Here is a 15,436-nt window from a genome sequence, read left to right as displayed (position 1 = left end):
GGAGCAAGAGGAAGTCCCATTGCATGAGTTCACCCATTTTATTTGGGATGTCACCTGTTTTATTTAAGTATGTTATATTGTTTCTGCAAATTGCTCTGGAAACTCTACTCAAGGGCAGCAATAACTGTTTCGAATAAATAAATATTGACCTGAGAAGGGGGAGACAGACATAAATGCACTTTAGAAGCAGGAAGACGAAGAAGAAGAAGAAGAAGAAGAAGAAGAAGAAGAAGAAGAAGAAGAAAAAGAAGAAGAAGAAGAGGAGGAGGAGTAGTAGTAGTAGTAGTAGTAGTTTGGATTTGATATTCCGCTTTATCACTACCCGAAGGAATCTCAAAGCAGCTAACATTCTCCTTTCCCTTCCTCCCCCACAACAAATATTCTGTGAGGTGAGTGGGGCTGAGAGACTTCAGAGAAGTGTGACTAACCCAAGGTCACCCAGCAGCTGCATGTGGAGAAGCAGGGAATTGAACCCAGTTTACCAGATTACAAGTCCACCGCTCTTAACCACTGCACCACACCATAATATCAGATAGTACCTTTCCCACTGGCTGCGGAGGCAAGATGTGTGTCCCAGCTAAAAATAGCTTTATTACCTGCTTTTCCAGCTGTGTCTCGAGTTTCTCAATCAGTTCATCCTTTTCTTGCACTCTGCTCACCAGCTCCTGGTATTTCTTGTGTACACTTGAACCGCTTGTTTTCATGTGGGCAAGTTTCAGCTTCTCTTCCATAACGTCCACCTGAAAGATTCCCTCACACTTTCATTGTAATGACAATGGGTGGGGAAAGGGAAGGAAACACATTGGACTCTTTGTGGGAATAGACTGCTTATTCACTAATGGACCCTTATTTGGGGCAGGGCAGATTCTTCTTAAAGAACTCTCACACATTTGTCCCTTTGTATAATCCCATCCACTAGAGCGCTGGTATCTGATGTTGAAAATATCACATTAGCAGCACAGCTCAGCCTAGTCTGAGGTAAGTCCCACTTCCAGGTAAGTGGATATATAACCTAAATATTCAAAGGCTCAAGGAAAATATATTTTTCAGAAGATACCGTATTTTGCGCCCCATAGGACGCACCGGTCTATAAGGCGCACCTAGTTTTTTGGGGGGGAAATAAAGAAAAAAAAAATTTTTCCCCCCCAGGTGCGGGGCTGGGGCGGGGGAAGCCCGAGCTTCCCCAGCCCCCAGAACAGGCTGCTCTGCGCAAGCCGTGGGAGCCCTCCCGCGGCTTGCGCAGAGCTACCCGAAGCCCCGACACGACTGCTGAGTGCGCCGGGGCTTCGGGATAAGAGGCGGCTCTGCGCAAGCCGCGGGAGCCCTCCCACGGCTTGCGCGGAGCTACCTGAAGCCCCGGCACGACTACGCAGCGTGCCGGGGCTTCGGGATAAGAGGCAGCTCTGCGCAAGCCACGGGAGGGCTCCCACGGCTTGCGCGGAGCTACCCAAAGCCACGGCGTGACTGCAGAGTGCACCGGGTCTTCGGGATAAGAGGCAGCTCTGCGCAAGCCGGGGGAGGGCTCCCGCGGCTTGCGCAGTTTCCTGAAGCCTGGAGAGCGAGAGGGGTCGGTGCGCACCAACCCCTCTCGCTCTCCAGGCTTCAGCGAAAGCCTGCATTCGCCCCATAGGACGCACACACATTTCCCCTTCCTTTTTGGAGGGGGAAAAGTGCGTCCTATAGGGCGCAAAATACGGTAATTAAAAGAAATGCCCGGAAGGCCTGCCATCTTCAGACAGCAAGATGGTCCCAAGTATACAAGAAGAAATAAGACATCAAACATGTCTTACAGGTACATATAAGTGGGGCACTGAATCTCCACTTGGCAGGCATTCTGCACCTGCCCCTTCTTTTTCTATGAACGTGTCTCTCCCTCTCTCCATCCCAGCAGCTATGTTATCCGTCCCCTTCCAGGGTTTTGGACAGAAGCTTTATAGGGATGTCATAAATAATTTGGTTGTGCCTGAGAGTACCTTCTCAAATGTAGTCTCCGCTTTTCTCTTTTAAAATGTTGACGGCGCCGGGGCCCTAGCCTACTGACCTCCTCCTCAAAGGCCTCAAATTAAGATTGGCAATGCTGTGCGGGATATTTCCCAGTCTGTGTGCCAATTTCTTCATGAAAGCTGGTTATGCTCCAGCGGACATTCCTGGCCCCCGAGTTGCAGAAAGCTGTGTTTTGTCCTCCTGTCTGTCTACATTAGACAGAGAGAGGCAAACAGTCTCTCCCCTACGCTGAACCTGAAAGGCAAGCGTGTGGCACCCCAAGCCAGAAAGCTTAGCCTGCCAAGCTGCCGGTGTTTGGATCAGAGCTTGGGAATAATTACCGTCTAAGGAAAGAGCCCCTCCCAGATGTCTGATGCCTGAGTGGTGACTCTACACTGAAACCTCCAAGCTGGGACAGTAACCATTTTGCCTTCCTTATCTGAAGATAAGAGCACATTGAAGACACCATCCAAAACCCTGAACTCGGGGGCTGGAAAAAACACACCCAGCTTTAGGACTCAGCACACAAGTCATTTCATTTCCTAGACGTCTTTTGCTTCCCTGCACAATATACCTGTTTGTGGGGTGGCAGCTCCACATGATGTATTAAACCACTTCCTAAGCCTGTCAGATTTAATTAAGGCATTTCGAAAGGCCTTTCCATTTCCCTTAGATAACAAGCTGGGTGGTGCCATTGGTAACAGGCAGCAGCAAACTCCAAGCCTCCGGGCCTGATTCACTCCGCCAAGTTTGGCCAGGATATGGCGGTCCAACCTGAACTGTAATTTTCCACTCACCTTTTCCTCTCCCCCTTTAAAAAGGGATGTTGAAGAATAGTATACTTGGTAGCTTAACTGTGCGGGTCCCAAAAATTGCTTAGCAACTAAAAATGGTGGGAATAATTGGCCACAGAATCCCTGTGATCACACCCACACGATGCTTTTAAAGCACATTTATACCACTTTAATAGTCATGAGCTCTCCCAAGGAATTCTGGGGACTGTACTCCCCACAGAGCTAAAATTCCCAGCACTCTTAACAAACTACAATTCCCATGATTTTTTTTGGGGGGGGGGAGCAGGGGAGAGACATGGGTTCTAAATGTATGTTATGGATATGATTGGGAGGACTCAAAGGCTATACTTTTTAGGCTTTGCCCACAGAACACAGTTTTCCCGCTGCTACAGCAAGGTTTAGAAACATGATTAAAAGCTTATAAACACTGTAAGGTGTAAATGTGTCACCTGAAACTGAAAACCTTTGTATAATTAGAAATCTTGGGGTGCCCATCCAGCTGTAAAGGTTTTCACATGTTATAGGACTAGTGATATCAGAGAAGCTCTTACCTGTTTCTCTGCATTTTGGGCTCTCTGTTCTGCCTCAACCACTCTTTGCTCCAGTTCTTGCATCTTCAGAAGAAAATAAGACATGAAAAACGGTTTACTACCACCACTACTAAAGTAAAAGGTAAAGTTAAGGTAAAGGACCCCTGGACGGTTAAGTCCAGTCAAAAGCAACTATGGGGTGCAGAGCTCATCTTACTTTCAGGCCAAGGGAGCCAGCGTTTGTCCACAGACAGCTTTCCGGGTCATGTGGCCAGCAGGACTAAACCGCTACTGGCGCATGGAAGACCGTGTTGAGTGCCAGAGCACATGGAAATGCTGTGCTACCAGTAGTACTAGTAATGCTAGTACTACTACTTCTACTACTTCTTTAGAATAAAACCCATCATTTGTCACCGTGATCTCTGGCATTTCTAGAATTATAAAACATAGCTCTTTAACAGTACTATCACCCATCATTTTCTCATTAGTGAATTTTGACATTCATTATATGGTTGGAAAGGATACCTTCTGGTACATTTTACATGCTATTCACCACTCCTATAAGCAGCTTACTTAGAAGCCACCAGCTCACCATTAGCATTCAACTCACCATATCTCTTTGATAGACTTATGATAGATTCTGCATCACTATATAATCACTATGATGCACAGGATCTTTTAATGTCTAGAAACTGTTTCAAAGAGTGCTATTTACTTTATCAAAGCTTTGGGAAAGCAGTAACAATGTTCACATATTCCCATATCATGTTATTTACAGGTATGAGATTGACATAAATATTATGTAAATTCAATGGCATTTGGGGCCCAATTTACACAGGAGACTTCAACCTCCCATGTGCGCACCTCATAGGCTTGAGTGATTGATTGTCCTGCTATATTCTCTCACTCCACATTCACTTTTGCAAAACATGCCCTTGAATAATGTTTCAACTACACTGCCAGGAACGGCCCCATTTTTTCCAGAAGCGTCCTTAATTATAGTGTTCCAGGTTGGCAGAGATACTCAGCGCCATGCTGCGGTAATACCATGCTGAAGCACTGACTCAGCATTAATTTTGACAGAGTAAATGAAAGGATTTTAGAAAGCTCGTTTTCCCCCCCATTCAAATTTGATACCCAAGCTTCTGTTTGATCCTCGTTTTGCTGATGATCTACTACCATTGCAGTGCATGGATATTAAATCAGCTGGAATTACATTAAACACATCCTGATCTCATGTAAGTAACTTCCCCTGCACTTCTCAATAGTCTGGCTTTCTCTGTGTCAATTCAGAGCTGTGTCTGCAGCTCCTTCCTCCTGCCCCGGCTTGGACTGGCTTCTCCTATGCCTTAATGAAGACCTCTAAATTACCTCCCCTCCTTTCACATTCTTCTTGGGAAAACAATATCTGCACACAGACTTTCCCTGCTGGAGAGGAAAAGAGGGCTATGGGTCAGTGTCCCATAGGTTCTTTGTTCTCACAAGCTTATATACAAGAGCTCATTAATTTTAATAACATTTTCCTTGGAGGGTTGTTTGAGGAAAACCAATGCTTTTGAATGGGGAGCAGCAAACCCATTTGGGTAAAAGTGCAGCAACTCCCCTTGTAGAGTTACTATTCCCAGAAGGGAAGAGGGATCAATGTGACTTCTCCATTGTCTCGAGAAAGAGAATGGAGTGCACCTTTTGGGGATGAAGTCATTAGCAGCACCAAAGTGACCTCCCCAGGGCACAAGCTTGGGCAGTGTGTATGGAAGCCCTACACTGCCCAGATGACAAGACCCCCCCCCCCGGCCACGTTGATATACTCCAAAGGAAAGCAGAGCAGTAAGTTGGCATCAGGAGTTGCTAGAAGGAGGTGTACAAGGCACCATCCATCTGTCTTATGGACTCTACTCCAATTTGTGTAGGGTTTATTCCCTAGCTTTTTATTCTCCAAAATATATCCTGTAAGTTTTAGCGTCAGAGTTTCAGGGGGTTTAGGGTCAGATTTTTCCTTTTCCTAGATGGGCAACCTTCTCAGGTTGACGAGCCCCATCTGCCCCTCACTTCCCTCTACAGCATGTGCAGAAAACCACCGTCTTGACCTTTGGAGCCACTGTTGGTCTTGTCTGCTCAATCAGCCTGTCTTCGCACGCAGGGGAAGTCCCCAACTCACCAAGGGTCTGAGACTCATTGACTACCCTCACCTGGTTTAGCTGGTCGGTCAAAGCCCTTTCCTGAGGTGTGGCTGCTGTCACATGCTGACAGCTTCTAGGAGCCACAGATGAGAGCTAAGTGCAGGGTGGGGACCAAATGTGGACAAACTACCCCAGAAGGAGCATACACTCCTACTTGGAATAATACCTGGAAATTAACATCCTTTTTGTCCCAAACTGAAACTTCAACTTCATTGCAGTACCATGGGTCACTGCACAGACATTAACATTTGCACATTATTGGTGATATTTCTGCTCTTGTGAACGATGGCAACTGTACCACTCTGACACTTGACCACTTTTTGACATGGTTCACTGTCTCTCATGATCAAAACAAAAAAATTTTTTTTGTTTCAGATACAGTGTATCTGAAGAAGTGTGCATGCACATGAAAGCTCATACCAAGAACTAACTTAGTTGGTGTTTAAGGTGCTACTGGAAGGAAATTTTTGTTTTTTGTTTTGACTATGGCAGACCAACACGGCTACCTATCTGTAACTGTCTCTCATGAGTAAGCTGAACGAGACCAGCATTTTAGAGACTGATCTCTCCAAGAAACCTGGGTTCTTTGGGAACAGAAGAACTCTACTTACCTTCCAACTGAATGGATACTGAAACTGTCTGCATTCATTAAAGATCTCATGGCAACCCCTGACAGTCTGCCAAACCTTCAGATAAGCTAATAAAAATCCATGTAGCCTGGCTCAGTTTAAAAATAATTAGTATTCATCTTCCTTCTCACCACTTCATTGTCTTGCTGTGGGATGTTAAAACTGCTGCTCTGTTTAACATCAGACAAGAGTATTAATTTCATGGTGCTTTTTGAGTATCATGTGTTATTCAAGGTTCCCCAGGGGCAAACTAACAATAAGCTGAGCATTCAGATTGCACTTTCTATGTATCATGTTTTGTAATACTGATGAGAAAACTGCACTGCACGGCTAATTAACTGTGAAACAAACATTGAAATGAGATGTTCAAAATTCGGTTCCTACACTTCTGATCACTAGCCCACCAAGCTGTCCTCTCCCACATGCTGTAGAAAGATAAAGCCCTATTATCGAACAGAATGATGTCTCAAAGGTGAGGAGAGCGGCCAAAGATTCATGGCCCACAGTTCATTTGTTAACTGGGTCAATTATGCCGCCATGGCAACAGACTGCTATGTCACTCATCAACTGAATATTACCCCTCTTTCCCATTGTGTGCACAACTGTGTAAGTAAATGCCAGTTACTAAAGACATGAGATTCTTGAACGCATTTCTAGATTAACTGGGTGAAGATGCATTAACAGTCAGTATGAACACCCTTCAAATGAGCCCATGAGAAAAGTACCCAGGAAATCCTGTGTACACACATCTCCACTTCTAAGCTTAGTCAGGCATTCCTGCCAGAATCAAAGTATTTTTCTTTGGATTTTTACTCTCTTTTGCATTAATTAGATTCAGCTCCATTTTCTCTCTCCATTTCTCTCTCTCAGTCCTTTTCTCTCTCTCCTGAGAGGCCCCACAGCTCATTTGTAACAGGGTCATCATGCTGCCATGGCAACAGCCTGCCATGTCACTCATCAAGAGAATATTACCCCTTTTCTCCTCAGTGTGTGCAACTGCATGGGGGGGAAAAAACCCCTGAGTGCAAGTAAATGCCAGTTAGCAAAGGCATACAATGCATACAATTCTAAACTCCAGCATACTTTAATTTCCATGGAAAGCATCCAAAAAACATTTGAGCAGTATCATTGCTAGCATTGCATTTGTTTTGAGTTTCTCAAGAGAGGCATGGCAGAACGCAGGGCAAAGAACTTTTATTAAGACAGCATTCTAACAACCCTTCACATGTTTATTAAGGACTTGGGGGAAGGTTCACCTGTGTGTGTGTGTGTGTGTGTGTGTGTGTGTGTGTGCAGTCACTTGATAAGTTATCACTAGACAATTCAAAAGGTGAATGTTCAAAGCTGAATGTGTGAACTAAATCCTTCAAAAAACACACATTGAATTTGAAGAGCTATGCAGGGATATGCATGGGCATCCTGTGGTTTGTTCATTCATACATACAAGTCACCACTTGATGCTGCAGTTATCAAATGAGTCACTATAAACTGCCCTAGGAATTTGTTGAGGGGCAGGAAATTAGCAAACAAATTTGTGAACTAGCCCTTAAGGCTGAAATTCTGGTACTTAAGTTGTGTATTAGAATTGTGTGATTCAGTTCTTAAATTGTTCGACTGACTTACTAAATTACAAAATTAGTCAGTTTTCATTTTCAGTACTAAGGCAACCATCCTGTTAGCCTGAAAATGATGAAGAAAACCTCCCCTCGCTCCTAGCACTTCTGACAAGGCTTTGTTGAATTACAGCCTTTAACTGCTTACTCTTTGGCCTTCAGAGGAAAAACCACATCACAAAACCATACAGCCAGTTACAGAGTAACCTGATCACTGAACCAAACTGCTCCCTAATCTCAACAAAGGGTAGCTTGACACACCCACACCCCTAGGGCTGGATTAACTCCAGAGTCTTCATTTCCCTTTCCACAGGGGTGTCCAGCCATCAGGTGCTCGGCAAAGTGCAGGAATAATCAGACAAGTTTATTGTGCTGTCACCATTCTGCTGGAATTCTTTCCGAAAACATTGACTGGGTGAAGATTTAAATTTAGGATTTCTAATGAACGAGAGAGGGCTTGGGGTTTAAATAACAAGCACGTGGATAGGGTGGGAATCAGGTTCTGAAAATCATGATTTCAAAGCCATCCGAGTTCTTGTCCACATCCTCAGGCTGCTCTGAAACTTAAGCCAAATACATTTTTGTATAAGCTAACATTTAAAATTAATTTTATAATGTATGTTTTAATGGTAGTTTTTATTGTGATATTCTACTGCAGTTGGTGTTACTGTAATTAATTATAGTGTATATTTCAGCATAAGGGACGCGGGTGGGGCCGTGGGTTAAACCACAGAGCCTAGGACTTGCCGATCAGAAGGTCGGCGGTTCGAATCCCCGCGACGGGGTGAGCTCCTGTTGCTCGGTCCCTGCTCCTGCCAACCTAGCAGTTTGAAAGCATGTCAAAGTGCAAGTAGATAAATAGGTACCGCTCCAGCGGGAAGGTAAACGGCGTTTCCGTGCGCTGCTCTGGTTTGCCAGAAGCGGCTTAGTCATGCTGGCCACATGACCCAGAAGCTGTACGCCGGCTCCCTCAGCCAATAAAGCGAGATGAGTACCGCAATCCCAAAGTCGGTCACGACTGGACCTAATGGTCAGGGGTCTCTTTACCTTTATATTTCAGAATGTTGTTAACTTAGAGAAATTTATTTTTTAAAAAAATCAGTCCATTAATAAGTAAATTAAAACATGACAGGCAATTTCTCTAGACCTTCTTATAGGGTACTGTATCAAATTTAAGTTGAAACTGTTTGATTTTTCATTATAAAGACTTGATTTTGAAACTTATGTTCCTGGCCTCATCACGGGGGGTTACAGTCTCTCTTACTAGCTATCCTCATCCAAAGGTTTAAGAATAAGCACCCTTGTACTTTGATACTTTTTGTAGTTTTTTAGCTTTTTCCATTATTATTATAGAATTTTCTTTTGTAATTTTGGTTTTCTATATCTATCTGTATTTGTTTAAAGCAAAATCAAAGTATTAAAAAAAAGGATAAGCAACAAAGACTGGTTACAAAATGTAGCTTTTGCCTCACCTTCTCAGCCAAAAGCTCCCGGATCCTACTAGCTTGCAGGCGGAATTTGAAGAGCTGTGTCTCCAACGCAAGGCATCGTTTCTGCCAGTCCATGCAGCTACCATTCTCAACAGCAAGCTCTGCCATTTTGAATGCTTTCTCCCTAGACTGACCTCAAGATGTCCTAAGTGAGCAAGACAAATAAAAAAAAAGACTGAAATGTCCAAAATGCTATAAGAATTGTCTTTATAGATATTTTTTTAAAGAACGCCCAATACACATTTAAAACACATTCCTTTGACTTCCCCCAAAGAACCCTGGGAATGGAATTTCCCCCCTCACAGTTACAATTCTCAGTACCCTTAACAAACTACAGCTCTGGAGATTCTTTGGGGCAAGTAATGAGCTTAAAACATGAATTGGATGTGTCTTAAACATATGGGGGGGGATGTTCCCTAACAGGAGAATTTCCCATGTATGCATGGGTAACATTATACTATGCATTGCAGGGGGCTCGGCTAGATGACCAATGGGGACGCTTTCAACTATAGAATTCTATGATTCTATGTCAGTTTACACAAAACCAACTCTGCATTCAAATTTTAAACACTCGGGAAGTTTAGCAGAATCCAGAATGAAGATTCCAACTGTAAACAAACTTTTAACAACTAAGACTTCCAGGACAAGAGCTTCAATCAAGCCTGATTAGAAGATTAGGCAAACGCAAACAGCCTAAGCCCTTAGACTATGGTATAAACTCACTGTTGTTCCAGACTGTGCAGTGAAAGAGTTAACAGAATCTTCTTATCAGCTCCTAAAGATCACATTATCAAAGTTACTCTGGTTTCCATATGGTCTCTCTCTCCCCCCAGTTTAGCTATCTTTTGGACCACCAAGCTGCACTAACTCTTAATGTTTCCCAGGGTCATTCTGGTAGCCTGTCAGTGCGTATTTAATCTCCTGGTATGTAGGTTCAGCTACAAGAGCAGGAAGATAGGCCTGTGAATGCTTAAAATTCACATAGCCAATATGCCCCTTTCATTAGAAGCCCATGAGCTAATTGAAGTGGGCAGCAGAAGACACAATGAACTAAATGTCCTCATGGATGACAGAAGCCCTTCCACCACAAAGCTTTGGCTATGAATTATCCAAGTGAAACAGATAATAAGAGAACAAAGATAAAGCTTCATTCATTATATTTCATTGCCACAGTCTGAAAAATATTTAGCTAAGGCCCTTTGTCCATTTTAATCACCTTTGGAAGTCCCTTTTGCTTGTCCCCAAATTTAATGAATGGAAATGGAAAGATATGCTGAAAAGCTGGAGGAGTGAGCATAGAAATTAAAAACTTTGGAACTATTCTGGTGATTTAATTCAGCCTTGCAAATAAGCCCACAAAAGGCGACAGCCTCCAATATATACTTTTTACCAGCCTGCCGAGGGCTGCCAGTGGAGAGAGGGAGAGCCTCCTGCAGCATTTCTAAGCTGCGTGTGGAAAGGGGGACTTCACTCCTCCAGCAGCCCACTTGGTTTCTGTGTTGGCCACAGAGAAGTGATGGAATGCTCCATCTCTCCTTGGCCATCCTGCATATAATTTTTTTGTCACCTATGACTACTAAAGTGCTGAAAAACAAAGCTGAATTAATTAATGAGCAGAAAAGCATGTGGGCACAGTTTTTCGTGTTTTTCATTGGAAATCTGCCTTTGAGGGTTAATCCATTCCACCCTGTTGGATGTGGGAATGAGGGCTGCACTGATGCCATCAATGCACATAGTACAGTCAGCCATGCAAGTGGAATATGAATATATATATATATATATATATTAGTCTGAACACTCAGCTCACATAAGAACACAGCTGAAATGTTTTGGCAGAGGACCACTGTATTTTTCTGCTGCCCTCTAATCTATCCATTCCTGATCACTTTCGCTACCAGGTGTGTCTGATTCATGGTTGCATCAAGCTGTTGTGAGCTTCAGAGCACTGAACTGATGTGAGGGCACTGAATTAATTGCCCATAGCATCACATGAATCCAGAATGACAGAACATCCATATAAAATGAACATATAGAGACAGGAAAGACTCCTTTAAAGATTTTACTGAGCACATGTCCCTATCACATTAAGCATGTGTACCAGAAAGTGATCTCAGTGGGACTTACTTTCAAGAGAACATATCTAGGATTGAGTTGCAGGCTTTTTATATTGCATCCTATGGACCACTTGCCACAGAATGGAGTAGCCTATTTTGAAGAATGGCTAGATGATACATTTCCAGTTTGGTTCTCTACACTCCCATCTTGTCAAACCTGACATGCCAAGGATAGTAGATGGTGAGGAAGAAACTTGCCTATATAATATGCATCATCATAGATTTGTGGAGTTGGAGGGGGCCTTGTAGGCTACCTAGTACAACCCTCTGTTCAATGAAGGACATCCAGAGCTAGAGAAACATCGCCAATGGATTGCTGTCCAGCAAACACTCCAGCAAGGGAGAGCCCCTCCCCACCTCCATTTAATTTTCAGGTCTGCCACTCCATTATCTTTCTATTGAAATGGAACACACATACTAAACACCGCAGAATAATGAAAATTGTACTGTCCAGGCATCCAAGACAAAAGTAAGTTAAAGCAACAATGGTATTACTTCTTTCACTGCAATATGGAAAGATCAGTATCGGACAGTATGGAGGGGCACCCCTGCTCACATGGCCTCTGGTCAGTCACATCACTGCTGTTCACTGAGTGGCAGAGGGTGAAGGGTAAGCTGGCAGAGAAGATGACACACTGGAAGGAGGCACTCAGTTGGTTCTGCTCCTGCATCTGTACCGCACAAACCTTGCTGCAGCCTCCTCCCTTCCCATCTACTTCTCAAAAAGCCATAGCAACAGAACTAACCAGCAGTCAGGTGAGTAGTGGCACCCCACTCCCAGCAGTGAAGCTGCATGCTCCGCTACCGGGGGGCAGAGAATTGGCGGGGGCATGGCTGGTGATCCTGGGGGTGTGGCGCACATCCCAGGGGCGTGGCATGCTGCCTGCGAGGGCGTGGTGAGCCGCCCACAGGGGCGTGGCATGCGTTCTGGGGGCGTGGGGCGCCGTCTGTGGGGGCATGGTGCCTGGTGCACGTGGGGGTGTGCGGCGCGTGGGGGGGCGCCACAATGGCACTCTACCGGAATAGTGGTGCCGGGGGCGGTCCGCTGCCTCCACAACCCCGTTCCTCCGCAAGTGCCCATCCCACCACCAGCTACTGAGCAAGTTTCTGTTATATATATATCAATAGGGAAAAGCCTAACAGGCATAGCTGCAGTAAAATTCCATATCAAGGCCAAAAAGCTGAAGAGTTAGCCCCTAGTTACGTACCCAGCTACCAAGGCCTTTTGTTAAGCAGAACATGGTGCCGTATTGTAGGAAGGCAACATTGGATCTATTACTTATAATGAAGTCATGGACAGCATTCTTTTCTCATGGGAGAACAGGCTTGAGGTGAAAGACACAGCATAAAGCCAGCTGAGTCCTTGCTTGTATCAAGAGATAAACTTGTACAGAAATCCTTGTAATGATTAGGGGGGGAAACAAAACATTGAATTTGAACTCTTTCTTCTATCTGCTTGTTTTTTAAAAAAAGTTACAAGAGCTCAGAACAAATTGTATTCATCATAATCAAAAGCCTACCACCCATTTTGCAATAATAAATCACTTTTGCAGTACTAAATTAGTAGGTGTATTGTGCCATTTGCAGACAATCTTATGATATCCACTATGAATGCATCTATCCAGAGAGGAATGCAAAAAATGTAATCAAGGATTCAGCATTAAGGCTTGATCTTAGAGGTTATAATGGTAGTACATGCAGTTTTCTGGAGAAAACATGTCCATACTGTTTCACATATGCCTTTTTAAAAACACAGTTTATTTACCCAAAAATGTTGGTTTTGCATCTAACATAACCATTATATAGCAGAACCTAACTATTTATCTTTTCTTTTTTCACTTCTCATTATGTCAAAGGTATACAAACTAATCAACATAGCATTTTTAAGATATATGTGTCATGTGAAATACATATTAATGCAATTACATTTCTTTACAAACACATGCATTACATAGGGCTGCCATCCAAGTAAAGAAATCTTAGTTGAATAATCATATTAGTTTTAGGGGGTAGCCAATTTCAATTCTAGGTTGCAACAACAGATATATAGTGTCCAGATCAAGGGAAGTACATAGGACCACACTATTCTGTCTTGGTCTGACCTGACCTGCACTACTGTATCTTTTTGTCAATTAAAATGTTTCTAATTCATTAGATATTGCAGTCCTGGTGTTTCATATATACTTGCACCAAGGTGCAATACTAAAGACAGTTTCCCGCCACCTGTGCTCGTTTGCCATCTCAAATTAAGACTGCAATGCTATACACATTTAGCTGGGATAACAGACATTTTAGGACTGCACTTACTTTACCACTTCAGAAGTTTCATATCTATATTATCTGGTTTCATCTCAAACTGTATGCAGCTGGTGGAAAGCACTACCATACTGATACTCACTTTTGCGTGGGTTATTCCATTACAAATAGCATTATATATTTGTAATTATGAAAGAAAGTGAAGGTGGGAAATTCACAAGGAGATCACTTTCAAGCTCCTGTTAAGACTGTTCTGCTCAATGAGAGTTTTGCCAGTTTTAAATCTTGCCTAGTCTCAGGGGGTGATATCCAACTAATCCATCATACTCAAAGCATACCAATTAAAATTAATGGACAGAAGCTACTTGTCCATTGATTTCAATGGCTTTAGTCTGAGTATGACTAAAGTTGGGTATAACCCAATGAGGCTCTTTTGGGAGCTAGTTATTGTCGGCATCCATGGGAACCAAAGGTGGACAAACTACCCCAGAAGGAACACGATGTGTTCCCTACCAGAGGTACTATCCTGACACCCCATGAACCCCATGGGAGCTAGTATGGACATGGTATTTAATATGATAACTGCTGTTCTAAAGGTTTTGTTGGTGAAACAAACAGAGGACACTACACTTTAACAACTGTGCATGTGTGCCTAACCAGGCAAGATGGTGGCACAATCACCATTCCATTGTAATAGTATTGTATAAGCACTGCATCTTATGGTTTGCACCTGCATATCTCAGAGAGAGCCACTCCCTAAATTAAGCACATATCCCATTTGTTGTTCTTTTGCTTTTTAAGATTCATAAAACGCACCGTGCTTTGCATCCCATTTATAAAAGCACCTAAATCAATTGTGGGAAGGAACAAGGCCTTTTCAGTTGTAGCCTCACAGTTATGGAATGAGGTTCCCATGGAGATGAATCATCAATGTGTCTCATTTTAAATTTCAGGTAAAAGCACAAAGCACTTTTTAAAACTGGAATTCTTTTTACTGTAGTTTTATCTTTCTGCTGCTTTAATGCTACTTGTGTATATTTTATTCTACTTAATTGATGTTGAATTTATCAATTTTGTAAGCCACCCAGAGATAAGGCTAACATGGTAATCATTTAAAGTTTAAACAAATAGTCCTCAGGAGAATCTTAACTGCTTAATTTAGCAGGTAAAGTGACCATAGAGTTACATTTCTCTTGTAAACTCCATCCTTCCACCCTAGACAATACCCATCTTAGGCAGTAAATGAAAGTACCCTTGATAGTCCTGGTTAATGTACCAATTCTCTGTGCCAGCTGTTTTTAAAATACCAACAGCACAATCCTAAATATGTTTATGCAGAAGTAAGACCCTGGGAGTTCAATGGGGCTTGTTTCTCTAACCTGAACGTGTCTAGAATTGAAGCCCCAAACTGTTTACTATTTGCCAGAGATGGCAATGGTTAAGGCTGCTAGTTTACACCACCCATTCATTACATCAGTCATAACCAGTTCACACCAAGTCATCTGTAATAATAAGATAACACATTCCATAAAAGAGGACATTTACCTACTCCTTTCTCTCCTAGCAATTTTAAATGAAAGAAGGTATCAAAGTAATACAACACCACAGGTAGTGATTTCCAGTACACAGTACAGACATGTTATAGCAATCATCCCTTTCTGCCCTACAGTTTTGAACCCTCCTTAAATCAGTTTTGTAAATAACAAGAAAAAGCAAAGATCGCCCCGCACACCCCCAGCCTCACACAGTCTCTCACCTTGGGCAGGCTGCTCTAGCAGGAGGAGGAGGGAGGGCTGAGGCAAGCCGGGCACTGGAAGCAAAGAGCCAAGATAGCAGAAGCCTCCCCC

General features: G+C 43.2%; 1 protein-coding gene across 5 annotated transcripts in view; it reads right to left on the bottom strand.

Moving 5' to 3' along the window:
- Positions 1 to 15,436, bottom strand: part of PLEKHH1 (pleckstrin homology, MyTH4 and FERM domain containing H1) — a 46,291-nt gene that overhangs the window by 30,562 nt on the left and 293 nt on the right. For 2 of the 5 annotated variants that reach the window (XM_053385303.1, XM_053385322.1), the window contains exons 2-4: positions 9,202 to 9,364; positions 3,329 to 3,391; positions 597 to 758 (exon numbers count right to left, since the gene is read on the bottom strand). In XM_053385303.1, coding sequence (XP_053241278.1) covers positions 597 to 758; positions 3,329 to 3,391; positions 9,202 to 9,327 — 351 coding nt within the window. In that variant the 5' untranslated portion in view covers positions 9,328 to 9,364. Of the gene's footprint in view, positions 1 to 596; positions 759 to 3,328; positions 3,392 to 9,201; positions 9,365 to 15,345; positions 15,366 to 15,436 lie in introns of those variants that run through there. The other 3 variants (XM_053385332.1, XM_053385342.1, XM_053385312.1) reach the window with 2 other exon arrangements.

Source organism: Podarcis raffonei, chromosome 1, assembly GCF_027172205.1.
Source record: "Podarcis raffonei isolate rPodRaf1 chromosome 1, rPodRaf1.pri, whole genome shotgun sequence".
Lineage (NCBI taxonomy): Eukaryota > Metazoa > Chordata > Lepidosauria > Squamata > Lacertidae > Podarcis > Podarcis raffonei.
Note: the sequence above shows the minus strand (reverse complement) of the source record. Positions and strands in the feature narration are given on the sequence as shown.